Source organism: Tinamus guttatus, unplaced genomic scaffold (assembly GCF_059628265.1).
Source record: "Tinamus guttatus ecotype Peru unplaced genomic scaffold, ASM5962826v1 Tinamus_guttatus_pri_ptg000602l, whole genome shotgun sequence".
NCBI lineage: Eukaryota > Metazoa > Chordata > Aves > Tinamiformes > Tinamidae > Tinamus > Tinamus guttatus.
This window is the reverse complement of record NW_028289136.1, coordinates 1,153,067-1,177,487: the sequence shown is the minus strand read 5'-3', so window position 1 is coordinate 1,177,487 and position 24,421 is coordinate 1,153,067. Positions and strand designations below refer to the sequence as shown.

General features: G+C 40.4%; 1 protein-coding gene across 2 annotated transcripts in view; it reads left to right on the top strand.

The window, feature by feature from the left end:
• The window catches only part of TMEM135 (transmembrane protein 135), a 140,936-nt gene that overhangs the window by 109,158 nt on the left and 7,357 nt on the right, over positions 1 to 24,421 (top strand). For both annotated transcript variants that reach the window (XM_088534984.1, XM_088534985.1), the window contains 4 exons: positions 13,667 to 13,708; positions 15,225 to 15,371; positions 17,334 to 17,403; positions 23,205 to 23,372. In XM_088534984.1, the coding sequence (XP_088391110.1) occupies positions 13,667 to 13,708; positions 15,225 to 15,371; positions 17,334 to 17,403; positions 23,205 to 23,372 (427 nt within the window). The remainder of the gene's footprint in view (positions 1 to 13,666; positions 13,709 to 15,224; positions 15,372 to 17,333; positions 17,404 to 23,204; positions 23,373 to 24,421) is intronic.

Here is a 24,421-nt window from a genome sequence, read left to right as displayed (position 1 = left end):
GCAACAAAGGTGGCAATTTTTCTTTTCTGTCATACTTTCTAACATTATTTGAGTCCAATCCGCTAGCAGTAGAAATAGGTATGTTGTTGCCAGTAAAGTGAATCATTCTGTCTAGATATATCACAGAATCCCAAAATGGCTGGGGTTGGAAGGGACCTCTAGAGATCATCTAGTCCAACCCGCCTGCTCCAGCAGGGGCACCTAGAGCATGAACATATCCATGCAGAAGTTAATGAGCATGCTGGTGCAGTGCTGTACTTCTTAGGTAACACTGGGAACTGAGAAGGGTAAGGACCTCAGGGAAATTTATATAATGTGGACAGTTTATATTTAGGTACATAGGTAGGTAATATTTTGCCTACACAGAATTTCTTTTTTTTTTTTATAAAGTACTTACAGCTCAAATTATTGCATCCTTTGAAGCAGTGTGCTGATTTTAAAAATTGTGAAAAAACTATTGCAGTTGCTATTGCAATTTTTTATTGCTTAGTACAGTCATTTTGTAGTGTTTGCTTGAATGTTTCAGGAAAGAGGAGACACAACTGTGGTGAAGGGTCACTATGGTTGCAGTAAGTCTGTTTACAAGAAACCTGTAAGCTTTAAAAGACTGCCTGCTCATTTAGTGCATTTTAGGTGGCAAGTAGTGCAATTTTCAGTTTCATTGTCAGTTTTAAAATGAAGCTGCTTTGTGCCTGTAGTGAGGCAATCTGGGAAATAAAGGAGTAAAAACAACAGATTTATGAGAGTCTCAATTTCAAAATATAATGTATTGAATTTAATATTCCACTTCTGAAAATCATATTGTGAACATATGTTAATACAAACTTGCCAAAAAAACAGATGACGAGACGTGAAAAAGATAAGATGCAGAGAGACTGTATTTTTCTTAAGTGTATCTTTTTCACGTTAATCCTTTAACAGATATAATTTCTGTCAGAGGGGATAACTGCAAAACTTCATGTATATTTGTCAAGTGAAATCCTAACCTTGCAGCCATTTTTAGCCTGGTCTCCTAACGAAGGGAGACTTGGGCCAGAGCACTCTTATGTATCTGCCGGTCGCCTTCCTAGTAACCTTTGCACCCGGTAGCCTCTTTTGGTCGTCTTCGCAAGAGCGTAAAGGTTGCGGAGATGCAGAAAGTTCTGCGTTTTGCTTGAGATGTCCCAGCCGCACAGACAAGATGGATGAGGTGGTGAGCACAGGCGAGCGGGGTCCGCGTGAGGCGGCGGGGAGCGCGCGGCCTGAGGTAACGGGGAGCACGCGGTGTCGCGCTCGTGGGCTCCCGTCCTTGTGCGCATCCCTGGGTGCATTAGTGTGCTCCGGGAATCATTTATTGCTTCAACTTAAGCAAAACTTATTGCCTTAATGTTAACATTTTTAAATAGTTTGGCTGTTGTAGGTCCATGTCTGCAGAAGTTGAATATGGTTTATCATAAATGGCTTAGGGCTTGTTTTCCTGTTAGAAATGCCATTTTAGATGCTTGATTTTTTAAAATACTTTTTTTTGGTCTATTAAAAGGCATATCTATGCACACCCTTTTCAATGTGTCAGTTTTTTTTTTTTTCTGTAAATAGAAACAGGAAAATTCCTTTGTAAAAAAGCATAATGAAGAGGAGAAATTAATCAGTTCCTTTGACATGCTAGCAGGTTAACTAAATACCAGTAAAATGCTGTTGGCATGCAAATATCTCAGTGCTACAGGGAAATAAAAACATAGAACAAACTCAGCGTGACAGGTTACTTCAAGCATTGGCCCATCTTTCCATTAAAAACATCCAACTTCAGTAAAAACAAAAATTGATATTCTGTTTTTATTTGCATTGATAGGTGATTATTTCTTTCTTAAATTGAAATCGAGCCCAGTACCAAAAGAGCACCTGAGGCTGTCCTGACTTCTTAAATCCACCATCTAATCAGGGGCTGTAGATGGAGTTGTTTAATATTATTTTTTAATTAATTTGAAACAGAATTTCAACAGCTGATTCTTGAGTGCACTGTCTCCTATTTCTTGTAATTTCTTGATGTTTGGAAATCCGTAACAACAGACCAGAATGTTTTAGGTAGCAGGCAGAGTAACTCACCGGAATGTCATGTGAAGTCCAGAGCTCTGATACTGCACCTTAGAGGTGGGACCCTTTTTCCCCAGACTCAAATGGCTATGGATTGCAAGCGCATCAAGAGATACGTTCATCACAGATTACCATTTATGAAGGCTTATACTTAAAATAACAAATGGATACAAAAAAAAAGCAAAAAAAAAATTATCCCCCGACTCCACCCTTTGCTCCATCATGGATAAGTCAACAATGCACAATTTATTTTTTTTCTCTAGAACAACAGCTTCACAGTATTGAAAAGTGTGTTGATGAAAAGTGATTCATTCGGTGAGATAATCATTTTTATACAGCGCACTTGGCAAATTTCAGGCAAATTACACCATAGAAGAAATATTACATTTGACAGCAAAGTGTTTTTCCTGGGAAACTTAGACTTTTTTTTGCCTGTGCTGCTTTCTGATGTTGCTCTGGCTTTCATGTGCAGTTGCCCTCAGTGTGGGTGTTTTCTTGTCTTTGCTGTAGGGTTAAGCTTTACGTTTTTCATGTTCTTCTCTGGTGAAAAGAGGTGAAGAGTGTCTTAAGCTACACATTTGTGTAGTTTAAGAATTATGGAAGAATATTTTATCTATTTTGTCTCTTACACAGAATTCCTGCCAGGTAAAAACAGAAGAAACTAAACTTAGAAAGGCTGGGACTACCCTAAAGGTTCACAATTTGCTCCAGGAATGTTGACCCCGTTGCTGGTTGGCAAGGAGCAAGCATCGCTCACCAGAGCACCCCCTGCATAATGCCGTGTTTCTCAAAACTGTAACAAATAACTACATGGATTTAACAGAAGGAGGCAAATCTCTTTATCCTCCTTTGCATGGGTGACTCGAGAGCCAAAGGTTGTGACCTTACAGGGGCAGGAGTGCTGGGGAGGAGCAGATCTACGGGGCTCTTCCATTCAGCACCGCTTTCCTGTTGAGCCTCTCCCCGGGCCCTGCAATTAGTCTGCACTAGCAGCCAGGGCCAGGGGTCCTTTCTGGTTTTTGTTTGTTTTGCTGCTTGCAGAGAGGAGTGATTAGAGCTTTTGAGTGTGGAATTCCCTCGCAAGTGATTTATTCTGTATCTCTGGGATGGGGTCCAGCTGTTCAGGGTTTTTTTTTCCCCTCCTTTGGAAAGCCTTGGGTTCAGATAGCAGCTCGAGTGGCAAGCGGCTGTGGTTGAGATGTGTGTTTCACAGCTTGAGCAGTTGTAATCAGCTCTTCCTGGGGTGGGGAGAGTACGAGAGGCTTTTCTTTTTATCCTATATTAACTTCATTTCTACTTCCGTTGTCTCCCTCCAAAATCAATTCCAGTCTTTTACTGTTTTGGGCATTAACTGAAGTATTTATAGTAGATTTATAAGAACCTATTGAGCTAAGTTAGCAGTCAGGATGTTACCAAAGTCTGCGTCTTCTAGGAAACCCATGGAATGCTTTACAAAAGAATGTGCCCTAACTTAAGCTTCTCATTCAGAAATTAAACCCCTATTGATGCACAGAAACAGGCTCCTATTCATATGTTCCATATGATTTGTAACATCCTAATCCTTTCCATGAATCCTCCCCTTATTTTCAGCGTTATGGGCTGAAACACGTCATTTCAAAACATGGCTTCCTCACTTTTTTTTTTTAAAGTCGTTAATTAAAATTCTAATAGGCTCTTTTCAGGAGAGCCTTTTTTTTAGAAGTTATTTAAAAATGGGTATCTGAAAACTGAGTGAGTATATATTTAATTGTTATCATGAATCTGCACATACCTACACTTATTTAATTTGATAAACCTATAATTCCTTCTACTTTCATCTACATTTATTTCTTACCTTCTATTATTAATATCTTGTGTGTGAAAGATGTATAACGATACTATTAGAAATATTATACACCAGCAGCCAGTGGCAAATAATGAATAAAAATTTACCTTTAATTGATAGACCTAATGACCATGCAACTAGTAGTTGCTGCCTGGTTTGCATGCTCCGTATGAACTAGCATAGCTTTTAGCATGGTTTAGTTGAGTTGTGATTGCTGTACTAATGTTCTGCGATTGCTGTAGTTTCATGATGGATTACGGGTGATATTTTGGAGCTGTAGTAACTCTTTCCATGGTTGGCTTCTGCATGAATTACGCTTTATAACTTTATGATAAACACTTGAAATGGTGGAGGGCCAAGAATCGGCATCTGCTACACGAAGTTTGTAAAACTGTTTACATAATGTTGATGAGTACATTAAAGTTGTAAAAAGAGGCCAAGAACATGCCATGAAAACTTGCGTTTGTCTCCAGCTAATTAGCGCAAATTGAAAATTAAGCAGCCTGGTCTAATCTGTTTTAATGGCTTTGCAGCATCCAGAGTGGTCTGTGAGTCAACATCAGGTGCAGTTAGAAAAGGGACATGCTCTGGCTCAGGGACAGATGAACGGAGAAATTACAACTGGCTGCAGAAATAGCCCAAAGGTCTGGGATATTGCTGTAAACTGGACTTACTTTTTCTCCGAAGAGCTGTTAGAGGTGAAAGAATAGTTCTTGGTGCAAATCTTTTGTGCAGTTGTTTTTTTCTTTCCTACTGAAATGTATCACACTGTGGTCCTCGCACTTGTGGTGCTGCTATATATGATGCTCTCTTGTGTGTCCAAACGGAGTCCCTTGTGTCACCAGGGGTGTATTGGGATGCTGGGGATTTATTTTCCTGGTTGTGTCTCTTTTGCTGGCCCGTTACTGTGGAGGCCCTGGGGATCACTCAGGTAGACTTTTTCTTCACATCTTCCTAACTGAAGAACCAAAACGAGAAGGTTTGTTTTGGGGTAAGAAACATAACTCAGCCCCTTCAGGTCCCAACTGCAGTGAGGGGGCTGGATCTTCACTCACCTCTCTCACAGGCTTCTGATAATAGGATGCTAGTGAATATAGAGAGAGGATCTCCCCTTTTCCTTCCTTCCTTAATACTGAGCTTCAGTTTGTACCTGTTTTAAACTGTGGGTATTTGAGAGCATCTGAGTTAAACATCATTACAAGTTTCCTGGGGATATTGTTGTCTCTAACACAGAATAACAGGGCGTAAAGAAATCAGGAGAGAGCCTCTAATTTTACCCATATCCCAGCTGCAGTTGCTCCTTTCTTGTCAGGCATGTGGCAAACTTCAGTATTCCCTTTAGGTGTTTTCTACTTGCAAACCCTCCCGACACACTACCTTTTGCTTTCTCTAGTTATATCATGTTCTTATTAATTAAACCTTGCCTCTAGCTCTTAAAGTTGTGTTAACAAGGTATATCCTTATACTTCCAGAAGGAACAGGAAGCATCTTTTGTAAAGTTCTGATTTTTATGGATACAGATTGTTTTTTAACGGATGGACAAAGCCCAGAGGCCACCTAAGTCTCTTTAACTGTTAAGATTTGTCTTTAGTGAATTTCTGAGTTTTTTTGCATTGAAATGTTGTTTTTTATATGAAAATGAGTGGAGATGGAACAAGGTATGGAGATGGAACAAGGATGGAACAAGTTCCCAGTATTCAGTGTCCTTGGCAACACTAGCACAGTGCTGAAATCTGATCAGCGGACATTAAACACTTGATTAATCATATGTTTCAGGAAAGGCACTTCCCTAGCATGTAGATGTATATTTTGATGAAGCAGTCCAGAAATGGAAAACCATGTAATTATGTGTATATTTAGCATATTGCTGTCATGGCACTGGAGAACCGCAAAATATAATTTGTATATATAGAGTAGGTTAGAAAAGCATCAAAAGTTTTTTTTTTTTAAATGTTGCTTCTGCATGTTATAGTAGCAGTATGTGCTGCTGATGCGGGTGGTAAAAAGTGTGTCCGTTCTCCCAGCTGTGGGGTTTAATTTCAGTGTTCCGTGCGAGAAATATTCCTTGAAAGAAATGCAATAAATGCTTATTATAATTCCCCTGTGAAGCATCTTACTTGTCCAGCTTGGAAAATGGGGTTTATACTTCTTTCAGCTTTGATAAATCTTTATTCTGATTTTTTTTCTCCTATGTATGAGTCCAAAAAAGATATCTAGATCACCCTATAGAGAGCCAGAAATTGTCTGACTAGCTGGACATTGCAAGATCTCAGCACTTATGGGCTTAGGGCTTCTGATTTCTTTAGTTGTATTAAATTTATTTGCTCATTCTTTGCATCTTGGGGAGACTAGAAATTACCTTGCTACCAAGTGAAACAGAGAAAGTTGATAATTTCTTGAAACCTGGTCAAGAGCTTTCCACAACTCTGAGCGTGGTGGCCTTCTCAGTGCAAATCTGAGAAATGGCCACCCTTTGCCTTCATTGCATAGTAGTTTTAAACAGAAAACTTGTATATTTACAGAAGAGAATAATTGCTTGAGATTTTATCGCTGTCATAAATATTAAACAATGATATCAACACTGCTTGACTTCCCAGCAATAATTTTGTTTTGGAAAGTTATTTTCACAAATTCTGTGTTCTTTCACAAAGTTACTTAATTGCAAAAAGCTTTTCATATTGCATGGTTAGAGAACATCGCTTTTTTCATAGTTTTGGAAGCATTTTATGTTTTCATTAGTGATTGCGAATTCTTGACTGTTTTCTGGTAAGTGGAGAGTTCTTTTTTAGCAGTTTGTCTTTATTGTTTAAAAATGTTAATTGGAAGTGTTAGTATTGAATATTGTTCAGAAGCCAAATGTATGCAACCTGTAGAGTTATACAGGACCAGAAGTCTATCACAAGTGACCTTCTAGGGCTGTGTCTTGTCATCTTGGCCTTTACGTTACATCACTGAAAGCTTTCTGAGCAGTTTGGTTTGTTGGTTTGTTTGTTTACCATTTCAAATGTTGCAACACATCAATGTGCAGCACTAACAATATGATCTATTCTTCACAGCAATGTGGTAATTTAATAATATAACTACATTAGAATGAAGTTTGTCCCTGTGCTTTCCTACAGCACAACAAGGGAGTTACTAAGGGCTGAAATTCTAGAGTAGTATTGAAATCTGGTGTTTTCTGAGGCAGTATTTTCAAGTTATGAACCTCAGAGGTGAGTCTGCATTGCATGACATCTGTGCGAGAGATGGGGGTGTTAGTACTGGGTAAGCAGGTAAATTTGCACGATGCAGCGATGACAAAAGAAATATCATTATGCAAAAATAAAAGACTTACAGTCCAACAGATATCGCACTGAGGCCATTTAACTTGATGGTAGCACCCAAACGGCTTTGTCCTAGCACTTATGGCTCAATATCTGGCTGATTTGCAATCATGTGGGTGATTTTTCAAACACTCTACGTTATAAAATAGTATAAAAGGGAGTTGGACTAGATAATCTCCAGAGGTCCCTTTGAACCATTCTGTGATTTTGTGATAAACAAGAGTGTTCTGGATAACAGTCAGAGCCAAAAGCTCTCTTCAAGTCCATGTAACTCAAATAATTGTTCATTAGTCTAAAATGGGTATATCATTTTCCCTCTGTGACCTAACTCAGCAATGACTTTAGCATATTAAGAATGATTGCTAATTTCTTTAAAACATTTTTATAGGTTCTCATTTCATTGAAAGTTTGTTCTGATTATATATGCCAATATGATTAAATGCCAGCGATACGGATAATGGGCCACAGAAGACTAAAGCTATTAACGGCTAGTCTCCTCATAATCACATTTTTTCCCAATTGAAACAAAGCAAACGGCCAAACATTACCCTCAAATCCAATTCCAGGACCATTTGGGAAAAGTGAATGTTGTACCATTTCATTTGAATGCTAGAATTAATCTCTATGGTAAGCTTAGCTATCTGAAATGTTGAATGATCTGTAAATAGCATGAAAAATGTGAACAGATTTTTTTTCCCCCAATTGCAGAGGGGCAATAGAAGAAGCCAGAAAAGACTTTGGCAGTAGGTGAAACCAGCAAAGCTCTCAGTGTTACACAGTGTTGCTGCAAATGTCACTGTTATTTGAACCAAGTATCTGTAAATTTCAAACTTTTTTTTTTTTTTTTTTAACAGCAGTAAAACATTGAATTGGTGCCATCACAAAGCTGGGGGTAGGCAACATGTTTCTGTGCATGTGTGAAGATCTATTTCCTGGTGTCCTTATGCCCCTAGAGGCCATTTGACTTCTCGACTTGCTGCCTTGGAGTTTGTTCTTTGCTTACTGGTTTGTTTTTGTTCTGTGTCTGTTTTGGAGACCATCTTTGATGTTTTAATAGCATAGAGTTATGGATTTTTTTTTGTAAAACTTGGTTTAAAAGGTTAAAATTGGGTAACGGAAAAAAGGCATCACTTTCCAACATGCAACAAACAAATTGAGTTAGCCAGATAAATTCTTCACTTCCTCATTTATTCCTCAATTAATCTCGACTTCTTCTACCAGCTGTGCGAAACAGGGGCTGGATGGAGGATTCTGGACACGGCGGGTGGCCACCCAGGCCTTGGTGGCGTCAGAAAGCTGTGCACTCACCTGCCAGCTTCGAGGCCGTAGCACCGTGATTGCTGTTCTCTAAAAAGAGGGGTCTCATGCATAATACATAATAATTGCGTTTTGTTTTGTTTTGGAAGGGCTTTAAATCTGAGAGAAATCCTCTTTATTTAAAAATGCACATTTCTGGAAGTAATAATGCCCCTCCCAAAGTCCCTCAAATGAGAGCTGGACGGAGCCAGGTGGTGAACATTGCTGGAAATCTTGATTTCCGACTTGGCAGTAGCGACCTGATTAGCAATCAACGTGAAGTGCTGATTGCTAACAGCTTTGGTGCACAGGTCTGGATCAGGTATTGTAATTTAGCTTTCATGTGAACAGCTTGCTTCATGCCTGCAATGGCACTTTCTTGCCAGAACTGTGAGTTTCTCTAAAAAAGTGTCATTCCTTGGATTTGCATGAAAGCGTGATGGGACCTTAGCTGGCTGTTGGCAGTACTGTGTGCCACCTGAAATCACTCTTTTCTTCTAAATATTATAAATGATGCATTCAGTGTAAGCGTGGAAATAAGTATGTGCTTCTTATTTCGCCTTCACCCAACGGGGTTGTCTTGGCTGTCTTTATTCATCTATTTTTTAATATTCTTTTACTTTCAATACATATACTAGTTACAAAAGTAGCTTTTTAGAATGTTCACTTTTGTAGATCAAGCGCAGTCTAAAAAATATATATGTATATTTTCGTTCATTTTCTGTTCAAACACACAATTGAACTACCAGTTAGATTTGGAAGCACAGCAATGAGACTCTTCCTTGTGTTTTGATCCTGGCTGCATGGCAGTGCATTATGAAGTACAGTTTTTATGTTTCAGCTACAACTTTTCTGACTTCACCTGTTCTCAAATTTAATTTGTAACATATCTTTGGAAAGTTCCATGTTGTCCATAGATGCAAAATTAGATATTTTTGTTAACAACACCTTTTACAATCACTTCTTTTCTCATAGTCACAGGCTGGATGGGAGGCCTATGAGTAAAGACGGAAAGAAAATAAATGTTTGAGCCAGAAGATGATTAATTCAGCGGGGAAGGAGGTGTGGTTGCAAGTCCTTTCTTCATCTTAAACTTGCCTCTGCGGATTTCCTCTGCCCGAATCACAAGTTGTGCCTCGTGATCCCATTCCGCATTAAAGCAGCCGGTTCCAAGGGCGCCTATAAAACTTGCTCTGCCCATCGCTGTCACTGGGCCTCTCGTTGCAGCTAAGCAGCCCGGCTGCTCCTTTCCAAGCCCGGGGAGGCAGAGGAGTCCCAGCACGTCTCCACCTTGGTGCTGGAAACGCGGCGGGAGAGGGGAAGGCAGGTGGTGACTCCTGCTCCTACGTAGCGGGAAGCCCCGCGCAGACCGCGTGCCTTTCTCAGCATGGGCTGCCAGCCCTGGCTGTCTGCAGGATGCAGCCAGGCTCTCTTAGCCATTTTCCATATTTCATTTATTTGTTTATTTTGCCAAAGTGGTGCCTTAAAGCAGGCTTGTTGGCCTCTGCAGGGACTGCGTATGCAATAGGAAAGTATCTGAGCAGAGCGTTCTTGTTCTAAGCCGTTCAGAAAATCTAGGCACAAAGTGCCGTTGTGCTGCCTTGTCATAAACCACTAATAGCTCAGTGGACTTGGGCATCGTTATTAGCACAGGGACAGCGTCCTTCTTAGGTCCCTCTTGTCCAGATAGTTGGAAAGTTCACTAAGATCTTACTGGTGAGTGATTGCTTGTTTTAGTCCCAGAGCCTTTTGAAAAACTAACATTTTCAAAATGTGTTTTTATTTCGGAGTCACCACATAAGCCAGTTAGTCTCAAAAATTTGAATTACACTTCAATTAATACACTTGAATTGATAATCCCTCCCTTTCTCTCATCCGTAGTGATTGTGCCTCTGTCCTGGAATAGTGGCTTTCTTTATAATCCAGTTTTGCACTGATGCTTAATCTGCCCTTCCAGTCTCATCGATATGGAGCGCGGAGCCTCTGCCCTCCTCCCCGTGCTCGTGGGCAGGATGTGCTGCTGCCCGTGGGGCTTTTCCTTCCCACGCGGCTCTCCCGCAGCTCCGCAGAGGAGCTGCTCGTGTGCTCTTGTCCCGAAGGACAGCCTGAGGGATACGGGAACGCCGTTGGACAGGCGTGTGCCGCCGCCCTCAGCCACTTTCTCCTCACGAGCTCCGAGGAGCGACTCGCCGCCTCCGAGGACGGTCTGCGCCAAGTCCATCGATTGGTCACGGGGAAGATCTCGAGAGGGCTTCTGGCGCTGCTGAAAACCCCAGACCAGAGCTGCTGGCATCGAGCCTCGCGGCTCAGCGTGGGAACTTCCATCCCCCGCGTGCCGGCTCAGGGGCCAGGCTAGAGCCGGCGGGGGAGCTTGGGGAACCCCAAGTGATCGCTGGGCTCCTCGATTCTGTGGTTTTCTGACCCACTCGCAGCCTTGCCCGGCGAGGCAGGCGTCCGCGTGTTCCCGCTGTGCTGCCAGGTACCCTGGCCTGGACGGGGACAGCTGGCCCGGGCGCTGGCTCTGCTGGCTCGGGACCAGGTGCAAATTCCCCTCCGATGGGAAAATTCTCTGCTGGGCAGCTGGAGGCAGATTAGGTGCCCTTTAAATCATTGCTTGCTCAGCAAAAAGTGGGGCCTTCCTGGAACTCCACCTTCCATCCTGGGACGCTGAGGGTGGTGAGACTGGTAGGAAATTTACTGAGAGGTTTTACCCAGTGCACAACTGAGCCAGCGCCTCTGATTTTCCAGTCTGACCATCGTTTTCAAAAGCTTAAAGGCTATAATGTGTTGCTGAGCTTTTCCCTCCTCGTGGGAATCCGGCATGTTTGGCACATGCATTTACCGCGCTGGCTTGGGGCTCACGGGGGTCAGCCGCAGCCTACAGACTTTTCACCACATGGGCAATGAAGCAGCGAGTAAAAGTTATGATTACCAATTAGTAGTGGCCTGCATGAGGCAAATCATTAGTCTTAGTTCAGTTATTAGTGGCCAGGTGTTCATGAAATGTACCATATGCAGCCGCTTGTGCCTTCGAGTTACACTTGAAGCCAGTGGCTACGTGACGTCCCCGCTACCCAGGCACGCTCCAAAAAAAGAAAGTGTGTCTGGAGTCAGTGCAGGGGTTGCTTTTGTGCAGTATTTTCACGTCCTTACTAGCTGGCATAGTGCTTTGCACCAGAAATTTTAGGAAGCCAGCAACATGAATTTAAGTAGCACTATTTTACTCTGCTCTAACCAGAGATCAGGAAGCCAATATGAAAAAAATTGGAGTTGTGTCTTTAGTGTTGTTTCTGTATTGAATCACATATTTAACTTCAGTGTGTTTGCATGGGGTCTCATAGATCTATCTCTGAATAACTGTGAAAGTCTTATTACAGCAAATACTTGCTGCATAGAAACAACTTGAAATATGTAACTAGAACAGGGATTAGGAGTCTTATGTTTCTTGGAGGAGTGTTAGAGGCTTGAAATTATTTTATCTTTGAGTAACTCGCATGTCTGTGGCTTTCAGTATTAGTGAAGAAATGATTTGATCGGCAGTGTCTTTGAGGAGAATTTGTATGAATTGTACAACAGCCGTCCTGAATTCTGTCATATCGGGTCAGGCTTTGAGTAATAGTTGATTAGGGACATCTGGTGGTATAATAATGGAATAATTGTTTGAAGGCTTCCAACTAAAACTGCAATTGCCTTGGACTGTTTAAGGCAGGAACGTAATTATGCTTACACTGTGATTATTCTTCTTTTCAATATTATTATAGAAACACCCGTGACTTTTTACTTTACTTGGTGTATGGTTTTAATTTACAGGCCCATGAAAAAGAAAAGTAGAAACTAAGGACCTATTCTTGAGTTGACAGCTTGCAGAAATAACGTGTTACTCAGAGGAGCCTTTAATTCTCATTCAATTGTATGTTTGAAAAACGAATCATGGTGCTGGGCTGTGGTTCTGGGGGTAGTATATAAATATAAGTGGGTGTATATAAACTCTATGCGTTTGGGTTCTGTTTCTGTTTTTCTCACTGATTTATGCCATGATTTTGAGTACAGCTCATTTCATTTGGAGTTTTAAGTCTACCTTCCTTTCAGCTTCTGTTTTCCATGCGTAAAGAATCATTAGAAAATAAAATATTTATGGATATTTGGTTACAATGTTCTATAATAATAAAAAATAGAATAAAGAGTTGGATTTGGGGAGGGTGACACTGAACGCCTATGGATCATACATACAATATGATCAGTGTTTTAGGTGCGGTGATTCGCAACTGTTGTGCAATGTTCTTGAAACAGTGATGCTAATTACTATTTTGCGCAGTGTGTAGTGTGTGAGGAATGCAGTTTATACTGTGATCTGTTCCCCCTGCAATCCTATAAAGAGAGAAGCAGAGGGAAAAAAAAAAGTATCTGTTCTTTGCTTTCCTATCAACGTGCCACTGGGGCTCTGAGAAGTCTTGCAGGAAGAATCTGCAGCAGCTGCAACCTCCCCTCCCATTCATCATATCCTGTGCAGAAAAACGTCCATGACCTAAAGCTTTCCCAGCCAAACAGAGACTCTTTACTACTGTCATTATTCACATAAGGAACCCTGCAGTATGTACGGGGGGATATATATAATCAAGCTCAGGATCAGAATGGCTGCTACGTGACTGAACGAGTGACTTTCAGCTTGAGAATTTTCTTCAAGTGAGATATTGCAGAGATCAGCACCGTGCAACATAGAACGGTTTTTCTCACAATCAGAATAACTGTTCCCTGCAGTTCTTTACCGTGGGGTGTTTTCTAGGTCCAGCTTTACTCTCTCTTTTCAGTAACACTTAGGTTTCAGAGAAAACCATCGTGACTTCTTTTCCCTGAAGTAACAGGTTTCCATTGCCACCTTAGTGATTCTGTCACCGTCCTTCCAAAATTTCTCCACTATTGCCTTTGATAAAAGAGAGAAGCACTGGCATTTCTGTGCTGTATGTACCTTTTATTTCTGAGATGTTCCAAGGCTGTGGTGACAACAGAAGTTGCTGCAGACTTGCTAGAGACCCGCTGATTCCCATGAATGAAACTGGTGTTTTTCCAGAGCCCTTCTACGTAATATTTAATGTGCAACACTTTACATTGCAAGCAGTCCATTACAGAAAAGACTGTTGTTTTTGTGTTTCAGGTGCAAAGATGGCTTGAAAGGATTTACATACTCTGCACTAAAGTAAGTAAAGAAAAGAGGTTCTCTGAGTACATAGTCTGAAGTGATGATTTTGAGGAATTCTGAATAATGGAAATCGTGTTATGCGAAAACAGAGTTTTTTTAAGGAAAAAAATCACCCAACATGCAATTGTGAAACTTTTCCAACTTTTGGAATATAGTGCATGTTTTAAAGCAGGCATAATATGCTGGCAGGAAAAGGATCTTCATATTTGAAACCATTACAGAAAGAAAATGCAGACGTACGGTTAAGTGCTTTTGAAGGAACATTAATCTTTCCATTTGCTAAAATTGGGATGCATGATTCCCAGTATTCCTCTGGAAGCAAATGACTCCTGTGTTTTGACCTGAAGGTTGTTTGCAGTATTTTCGGAATGGTGAATGAATTGCAGTAGGTCTGTGAGCAGCACCAAGACCAGGCATGGAGTCTCACCAGACTCGTTTGAGATGCCCTGTGCCACTCAACCTTGCGTGTCTTGCCTGGAATTTACTTTGTGGTGAGGTTCTGCCTGGGGTCACTCACGCATTTGGGTAGTAAACAGCTGGCTTAGTGCTCTGTGTCAGTAGTGTGATGTCTACAGACCCTACTCTTGTCCTTCCCTTGCTGTATGCTCCCATCCCACCAAGATAGCCAAGTGCATGGACAGCATCAGCTCCAGGTGATGAAAGGACTGAAGCTGATGTCAAGCAAAACAGTGTTGCTGTTGCTGATAGTGGAAAGTATTTTAGAGAGGTTACAGCCATGAAACAGCTGTGGAATGTGATAAAAGGTGCCAATAGTTAAGTCAGTCAGTCCATAGTTTAGAAATCTGGGCATGAAGCGCTCATGTGACAACCTGCATAATCAGGGCTTTCTGAAGCCACCAGTTTACTGGGAGATTCTGTACTGTGCTGAATGACAAAATTTTATCTATATCTGCACCAGCCTTCAACAAGATTCCCACAGTACCACGTAACTCGGATTATAGTGCAAAGGGCTGGAAAACAGTACATCTTGTTACAGGAACCTCTTTGCGTGCGGAGACGGTATCAACTGGTGAAGAAAGAAAGCTGAAGACAAAGCCAAGCAAAACAAAGCTGATGCTGCTGATGGGAGAAAAAGCATTTTGAAGATGTTAAAAGATACCTTATTAAAATAAGATTTTGATTATTAAAGATTTTGATAATTAAAATTCATTTGACTCCTATTGCTGCAAATAACTTGAGATATGTGCCTTTTTTTTTTTTTTTTCCTTCGGTGTTCTTCCTTAGAGATGGGCTTCCCCAATATCATTCTTCTTCTGTTTTTAAAAAATACCAAAACCATTTTTGGCCATATCTGAAGTATAAATATATGTTGGTGGACTGGTCTTTTTGAAGAGGCACAAGACTTGGCCCCTGTTTAGGATACATTTTCTTTTGCAGACTTGCAACTTCAAACTTGACTTATAGACTTAACAGAGTTGTATTGATTTTTGATTGTACATTTTATCTTATATGAATAACTGATGTTTTGTTCTGTGGTATTTTTTTCTTTCAGATTCATTGTAGGGAAAGAAGAAATCCCCACTCACTCATTTTCACCAGAAACAGCGTTTTCAAGAACAGATAGGAAGATAAAGCATCGTGAAAAAATCTCACAGTCAATGAACATACTGGCTCTAACAAAAAAGCTCATGGATAAAGTGTGAGTCAAAGGAAAACAAGGGAAAAACAAAGCATAACTAATCATTTTACTTAGCTCACTTTCATGGGTTGTTACACTGTATGTGACAGTATTTTGTTCACTTTACTTTTAAGAGATTTGAATTTTGTTTTTCTGAGTAGCTGTCAACAGCAAATTATGGACTCTATAATTAAGCTAAGTTTGAGCTGTGTGTCATGGAAGAGCTTCAGCATGACCTGCACTGCACAGTTCTCTACCAAGAGGGTGTAAGTCCGGTCAGGTTTGAGTGGGAGAGGGGTATTTGGTTCTTCTGCAGTATTGTGCAAAACCACCTCACAGCTGGTTCCACTGGTATTATTCTCTGTCTACCAAGTGCAATTTACCATCTTTCAATAGGAGCTTAAAGAAGGGACGTCATGTAGCTTATTCAGTCTAAGATTTGTCTGCCTATGTAGCTTATTTCATGTAGCTTATTTCAGTCTAAGATTCAGTCTAAGATTTGTCTGCTTCAAGCATGTTGTGTACCATGAGGAAGAATTCATTCTAGGGAAGATGGGATAGCAAATAATACAAGGATCTGATCATGTCATATCTGAATCTTCACTTCCACTGACCTATCCAGGAACAGATCTTTACCTGCCCACGTGCAGGAGAGAAGTAAGACTTCAGAGTGCATTGTATTATCAGAGTAGTGGCTTATATTACTTGTTCAGATGCTGAACAACCATAAGCTGGCCTACATCACATGACTGCTTGTGTTTTTAAAATGAAAATATAAAGGAAATTAGCACGGGCTTTTCACGGAAAGCTGGATTTTGACAGCAAAAGACGTACCAACAGAAGAAAAAAGGTGCAGCTATATGTAGTTTCCTTTAACTGAGTTCTTTATATCTTGTTTGTCTCAAATCCCCCTTATTTATATCATTAGAGTAGTAAAAAAGCCGTCTATTTGTTAAATATCCTAAAGGAGCTAAGAGGGTAAGGGTGGAGAAGAGTGTTCTTCCTTTAAGTTTTTGAAACTCCCTATTCAGACATTTAGAAAAACTCCTATTTTCAGTCCTCATGCTCTCACAGGTTTTTCTTCCATATGGTTCTTTTCAGTATAATTGAGTCTAAATGCCTGTAACCCGATCACATTCTCTTTGCAATTTTTGCTACACAGACTGACCTCATGGATGATTTATGGCCATTAGACTTTATATTACAAGACTCGAAACTTCTAAGATATTTGGCACAGTATAGAAATTGTGTAATTTATTTTGTATTAAATCTTAAATGCTTGGCTACAGCAAAATGTAATGTTCAGACCTGGTATGACATTACTTCCTTTTAATTCTGCATAATGCGGGGATAACAACTGCACAATCCACACATCCCACCAGAGCAAACCAATCTCTTCCCTGTGCTCAAGGTTAAATTCTCAGCACCAACTAAGAGCCACAGCAAAATCTATACAGTAGGAGTATATTAGCCCAAAAGTGAAGGATTTTGATTGAGACTCGCTGGGAGTCTCTATGCATTGGTATTTTCTACGTTGCCTTCCAATAAACCTTAAAGTAGAGTGAATTGTATAAGGGCACAGGGAATGGATAGTTGCCTAAATACAATTCCAGAACCATGGAGTGGAGACAGACTGGGAAGAACAGTTCCACCGGAGTTATGTGACATGGTTTTTCCCCGTCGGCTGCAGCAGAAAGTTTGTTGTTTAATTTTGTATTTATAGGTGCAGCACTGCAAGAAAAAGAGGTTGGATCAAAATGAGTGTGCAGACATTTCTGCAGTACAACCGAAGTATTGTTTGTTTTTATTGCACTTCTATAACATTGTAAACATTCACAGGGCCCTTCAGTAGGTAACGCAAAAAATGAAAAGTTGGAAAATAGCATTTTATGTATTTTTAGGCAAGAGATATTTATGAAGTCTCCTGTTGATTACATTGAAAACAGCTACAAGTTAATATGTGTTTCATTGTGTTCTTTGCAGGTGCAAACATGGCCCTAGGCATCGCTGCTGTAAACACTATGAAGATAATTGCATTTCATATTGTATTAAAGTAAGTGCAAAAGATGTTGGATTGACAGGCTCTGGCAAAGGGAAAGGTGGATGTTTTAAGCCTGAAAAAGCTTAAACTTAGGATATGAGAAGGGAGCCTGTTCCCGATTCTTTTTCTATTGAAAATATGACAAGCTTGGGAGCAGAATTGCCCAGGTTGGGAGGAAGTTAGGGTTCTCTAGTGCTGCTGAAGGAAACCAAGAGCGTTAAACATGTGGGAAGAAGGGACCCGCGGGCGAGGAACTCGCTGGGCTGCGTGACGAGGCCCTTGGCCGCGGGGCCTGTCCACAACAGCCTCGGCTGCGCGTCGGGCCCGTCCGCGCCGCTCCTCTGCCCGGGCGTTTCGAGGGCTTTGGGTAACGAGAGAGCGGCCGCAGTTGCTGCCCGGGCGCAGGGCTCCCCATGGGCCGTGGCTGCCTCCTTCCTAACGTGCTCAGCACATTTTTTTCCCAGGAGGATTGGGAAGGGGAGATGGTTTTGGCTAGCGTTAGGGGGGCGCAAATGGTACCATCTGCTGTGCTTTTTTTTTGAGGAGCTAGTGAAACTCCAGATCTTCATTCCTCAATATTTTGCTCATTTTTAGCTGGATTTGAGGATTTTCGGATCCTTAAGTATTCTTCTTCTTATATTCACTTTTTACTTTGAGGAATAACATTTTAGAACAAAATTTATATGTGGATTTTTATCTTATAGTGCTATGGTTAGGATTTAGCATCAGAAGGGATCAAGCAGTTATTTTTAGTGGCTCTTTTTGTATGTGTATGTACTGTGTCATATTGTGCTGCTTTGAGTTATTTTCACTCTTTTTGCACTGCAGTACATTAACCTGTCAGTGTGTAGCTTGTACGTAAGCCACCCTGGAATTGATGGTATTGGAGAGAGTACTTAAATCTGCTGATTTAGGATGAAAGCGTAAAATACAACTTTCACAAAATATTCAGGATAATTTTATTACCATTCTAATGCAGGTATGATGACACATATTTAACAAAATTAGGATTTAAATAACAAAACGTTTTTGTATTGGGACAGTAAGAAGAATCATACATCACCTTATTTACCATTACTTTGTTCAGAGTTTTCCTATTTTGAAAGTTTTCTGTTTTTTGTTTTTGTTTTTTTTTTTAATGGGACACAAAAGATCAGCCAAGATAGTTTAACTTAGTAAAAGTTAAACTTTTATAAACTTTTAGGTAAAAACTTTAAACTTTTAGGTAAACTATAACTGAGTATAGAAAGAGCCTGCTCTCAGCCTAAAGGAAGACAGTATTCAGAGGACAGATACAGAATATTTGAGAACTGCCTGGATTAGTTTCCCTATAATTTTTGTACTTTTTATATAACTTTATTTGATTTCTCTTTTGATTCCTGGTGGTTGCATATGCATGCCACCATCATGCTAAGTCAGCATTCCATGTGCAAATGTATATATTAGATATAAGCTTAGTTCCTGGTTATGAAGATGTTATCTACAAACCGATATTTCGCAAAACATTCTGACCGCTGCTTCAGATGAGGTTTTTGTTTTCAGCTTCTCAGCACAATGTCAGACCCCCTAGAAAGCTTAAGGTTGGAAGGGACCTCTAGAGATCATCTAGTCCAACCCCCCTGCACACGCAGGGTCACCTAGAGCACGTGGCACAGGACTGCATACAAGCGGGTTTGGAAGATCTCCAGAGAAGGAGACTCCACAACCTCTCTGGGCAGCCTGTTCCAGGGCTCTGTCACCCTCACTGTTAAAAAATTTTTCCTTAAGTTCCTGTGGAACTTTTGGTGTTTCAGTTTGTGGCCGTTTCTTCTAGTTCTGTCGGTGGCCACCAGTGAAAAGAGGCCAGCACCATCCTCCTCACTGCCTCCCTTGAGGTACTTATAGACACTGCTCAGGTCCCCTCTCAGCCTTCTCTTCTCCAGGCTGAACAGGCCCAGCTCCCTCAGCCTCTCCTCATAGGGCAGATGTTCCAGGCCCCTGATCATCCTTGTGGCCCTGCGCTGGACTCTCTCCAGCAGCTCCACATCCCTCTTGTACTGTGGAGCCCAGAACTGGACACAATACCCCAGATGTGGCGTCACCATCGCTGAGTAGAGGGGCAGGATCACCTCCCTCGACCTGCTGGAGACGCTCTTCTTAATGCAGCCCAGGATCCCATTGGCCTTCTTGGCCACGAGGGCACACTGATGCCTCATGGTCAACTTGTCGTCCACCGTGACTCCCTCTCTCTCATTCCTGGCCTATTCTTTTCCTAAGGGCAGAACATCTTTGGGGCACAAACTTTCCGTTTGATTTGTGCTTGTTCAGTGTCTGACCCAGTGAGTTTGCTGTTCAAAGCCTTCTGGACACTTTTGTTTCCCATTTTCTTTTCATTAGATCATATTTGATTACGTATATATATTTTCAGTAATTAGCGCTTAACTACTGTTAGTTGCAGACTTTATTTTCAGAGCTGATTGTAAATCCCATGCAGGATCCATATGTGATCTGTGCTGAATACTCAGCAGTCAGATCCTAAGTGCACTCCTAGCAGTGTATTATTTTACAAGGCCAGCTAGAACAAATTAGGATTTTCTTTGTAGTAATAATAGAGCTGATGGAACTGGTGCCTCTTCTTCCCAGAAAACTGTCATAATCTTCCCCTGGAAAAAACAATTGTGTTTGTTATTTTATAGATAGAGAAATGATTGTACCATTATGGAACATAATAAGTTTGAAAAGCCTTTAAAATATGAGGCGAACAAGACATAGGAGTTACCCTTGTTGAATATATTGGTGGAGTGACCCAAATCTGACCTCAGGTTACGAGTTCCTCAAATTTGAGTGGCCCCACATTACTTTCTCCTCCTTTTTTTTTGGAAGGAGATGTGTTAATGATGAAAAGAACAGGGAAAAAAAAAAGAAAGAAAGAAAGGGGCTATTCCAAGCATCCATTCCTCTATCTTTTTCTATTGTTTATACAGCTTCATTTTTTTTCACGTTTTGTTCATGTCTAGGGGAAGCTGAAAAGAAAATCCCGCTCAGAAATGGAGCTGAACTAAGTCTTGCACTGACTAATAATGAAGAAAATAAGTCTCTAAGGAGCTGTTACCCTTTAGAGAAAGTAGATGTACATTTGAACAACATTTCTTCTTGTACCATCTTGGTATAGTATTTTAGCATATATCACTCTTGACAGCAGTAGAATATCAGGAAAATATTGAGGGGGTGGAAGCCAGCTCTATGAATCTCCTGCTTTTTCTGTTATTTTGTTTCATGCTGATATATTAGAATTTTTGAACATCCAAAATACAAAAACTCAGTTCCCTCTGGAGTTGTTCCTGGAATCAGTCAGTAATAACTGGTTACTGGCATGAATTGAGCATGTTTTGAAATTCCCTTTCTGCAAGGGAGCTTTTTAATTCCAGATTGATCTGATGAGCTGCTTATTGCCAAAGCTTCCCATCTGTCCCATATTTCCCCTTGCCCCTGACCACCTTGTTTTCCCATTATATTCATGTTTCAGTTGTCCTTGCATGCTTTTTTCCTTCCTCCTTCATATTTAAATGCACTTCACACAATCCGTGATAGCCTTTTGTGTAGCATTTAATAGGTGGGCATACCACCTGATTTGATGAACTACCCTTCAAATTTTAAATAGTTAAGATGGTTTAGGTTCATTAATGCTTTAAAAGAACTTTCCATGCTAGCAGAAGCAGTTGAACAGTATTCTTCCTCTTTCTTGGGATTTCACAAAGAAACATTAGCCAGTAGCTAGTCATCTAGCTAGTTCTTAGTTGTCAATGGGCAAAACTATTTTTTTTTCTTTTTTTTCTGTCAATGCTCCTGAGGACTAGAATGATCTAAAAGAATATGGATTTTGATCGTTGTGGCCCATGTATTCTGTCACCTGAAGGAACATGGGCGTACAAAGCATACATGAAATTTTATTTTAATAGTTCTGCATATAATGTAAAGGGAATTACCGAAAATACCTTAAATAAGTCTGCATATATTCCCAGAGGAGGAGTGCGTTTTGGTATATTGCTGAAACTGTGTCCCCATAGTCTTTTCCGAGTTGTATCTTGACAATATTATTAGCTATTTGAGAAATGTGTTTCTGCAAATATATACATTTGGTGAGTTTTGTGGAAAAATAGCTCCATTGGGCTGCTACCTCTGGCCAGTCTGAGTGCTAACTCAGAACTTCTAGAGAAATGGCTCCCAGCAAAAATGAAATACAGAGTTTACTTCTATCACTTGTATTTTTTACAGGATCCTGTGTTTTCTGTATTTTTTTCCACTTCCTTCACTTGAGGCCCTGATTCTGAAAAAAAAAACCTATAAAATGTGTGATTGGGATTCCCCAGCCGATCTACTGAGAGAAAGAGGAAAATATTGTGACCTGCTTAGTGCTGGTGGATACACATCAAAGCTAAAGCCTTAATCCTGCAGCTCAGCACTTCTAAGTGGGCTACTGCTTAAAAATACTGCAGTGAAATTGCAGATATATTTGAATGTTTGCCAGGTGAAACCTAAGTGTGTCGTAGTGCTCCTCACACAGACAAAACAGCCTTTCCTACAACTGTCTGAAATATTCAGAGAGTCTTGTTGCTCCTTCTCTTAGTTTGAGTTTTGCTCGTAACTCTCTTTTTAGATTTTTTTCCTTTTTTTTTCCTAAAATAATGACAGATTTTTCATAATCATCATTTTTGGGGGGCAGAGGGAAAGAAGATGAGGACTGTGTACTTGAGACAAGATTATCTCTTCATTTTAGATAGGAATATACAGTCATCTCAACTTTGACTCCACAAAAACTCTACCTTCTTCATACTTAGCTAACTGATCATCTAATGGCACACTATAGTTTCTTCCATAACACAGAGGTACCATCCAGCCTCATCTGCACATAACACTATTAGTTGCATATTAGTTAAACTACTTTGCAACTTAGTTGCACTAATTCTTAGGCATCCATTCAGGAAGAGTAGTTGCTACAGGAAATGGTTATTATGGTTATTAGTGAATATTTAAGTCAAAAAAAAAGATTGTATGAGTTTTGTGAGGGGTTGTAATGTTCTGTAGGAGTCAAAATTATACTTAGTTTCTGAATTTGAAAGATTCCTCCATCCAACCCTCTGCCAAAGATCTCTGTAATTGAAATTATCTCAGCTTTGAGTATGCTCTAAAAAATGAATTAGAGGAACCGAGAGCATTGGGTACCTGCCTTATTTGCCAGTGAGGACTGCATAGTGTTCAGATACTTTTCAGATAAGGTATCTTCTAACCAAAAAATGGATAGATTTTCTTCAAACCTCTCAGAGAAGTTCAGCCATAGGGGAAGAATAATGATAGGAAGCTTAGCAGGAAGTTACAAGAAACTGGGGGAAATCATTTGAAATGAAAAAGTCTGTGTAATCTGGTGAGATGATGTGAAAAAGCAGATGTGCATCCAAGGTGGAATAGTAGGAGAAATTCATGGGAACCCACGTTATCCCTTTTCAGCAGTTCTGGAAATTGAGCCGTCAGGGTTATTTTGAAGGATAGAATATTGGAGCAGAAGATAAACAGTCTATGTCCTTTGAGGCCTTCTCAAATATTTATGTAACTTAAAGGAGAGGTAGTTGTCTCAGATTTTGCTGCCTTTGCCTTTTTACAGGAAATTTGGAGAAAAAAATCTGGTTTTGAGTTTGAAGATGAGGATGTGTTCTCCCTTGGGGCTGCAGGGTGGGTTTTATAATGTTCAGGGTCAAAGACAAGTGACCAGAGCTTGCACAGCCTGTGCTTTGGCTTTCTCTCTTCCTGAAGATGTGGTTTCTTGCACGTCTCCTTAGGGCTTCGTTAGGATGTTCAGCATCGGTTACCTGATCCAGTGCTGCCTTCGGATCCCGTCCACCTTCAGGCATCTCTTCACTGAACCTTCTCGGCTCCTTTCGCTCTTCTACAACAAGGAAAATTTCCAGCTTGGAGCTTTTCTGGGATCTTTTGTCAGTATATACAAAGTAAGTGTATAACACACGTAAATGACGAGTGCAGTGTGCGTTTGGGGGATTTGGTTTTTTGTTTTGTTTTGTTTATAATTTTCCAAATATCAAGAAGAGGTAAAAGGCCTAGCCACTTAGTATTGTTACTGGATTCTGCAGAATGTCACTGAAGATATCTGCTGTATCACAAGCAGCAAACTGGTCTCCCATTCCATGATTCGTTCTTCTGTTTTTTTCTATCATTTCTCAGTCAATGAGATGGATTTTACAGCCTGATTTCAAGATCAAGACATGTGGAATATTTCAGAGAAAGTGAACTCAGATTTCAAAGGGACTTTCTGCTGCACAAAAATGTTTCAGCCCAGATACAACTAGTGACTGCAGTAGCAGCAGGATTGCCACCAAGAAGCTGCTTGCAGATATTTTGGCTCAAATGCCTGGAATTCTGACTTGACACTAAATAGCAGGAGATTGCAGAACATACATCATGTACAACTGAGGAGACATTGCACTCACCACTTGTAAATCTGCCCTCCTGTCATCATAAGATGACAGTTGGTGAACTGCACATTAGTACCACATTTGTCGAAGTTAATTGAATGGTATTTATTTATGTCAAAATAGAATCTGGCCAAACACACATTCTAAGGGGTCTTGTACTGCATGCTGCAATGCTGAAGTGGCTGTTGCAGTTCGATATTGATATTTTTGCACTGCCACTTCTTCTGAAAAGTTGAGATAATTCTGTATTATTCAAGGTAAATACCGCATACTGAAAATAAATAAATAAATAAATAAGTCTTACTTATAAACAAAACAGAATTTCACTTTAATTGCCATCAGATTGAGGCACAAGAATTTTTCAAGGTACTGAGTTCAAACATTTTGGTGGCAGTGTGCCAATGGTCTGTTCAGAGTTTATTAATAATTAGATTTTTGTTCAAGCTTTAAGACAAGTGCTTTTAGAGAAAACAGTATTTAAAATGCAAATGCTGACATGAGGGTGACTTTGAAGTCTTTTAAAGACTCTGACTGCCAAATATGATTTACTCTATGGGTATACGTGT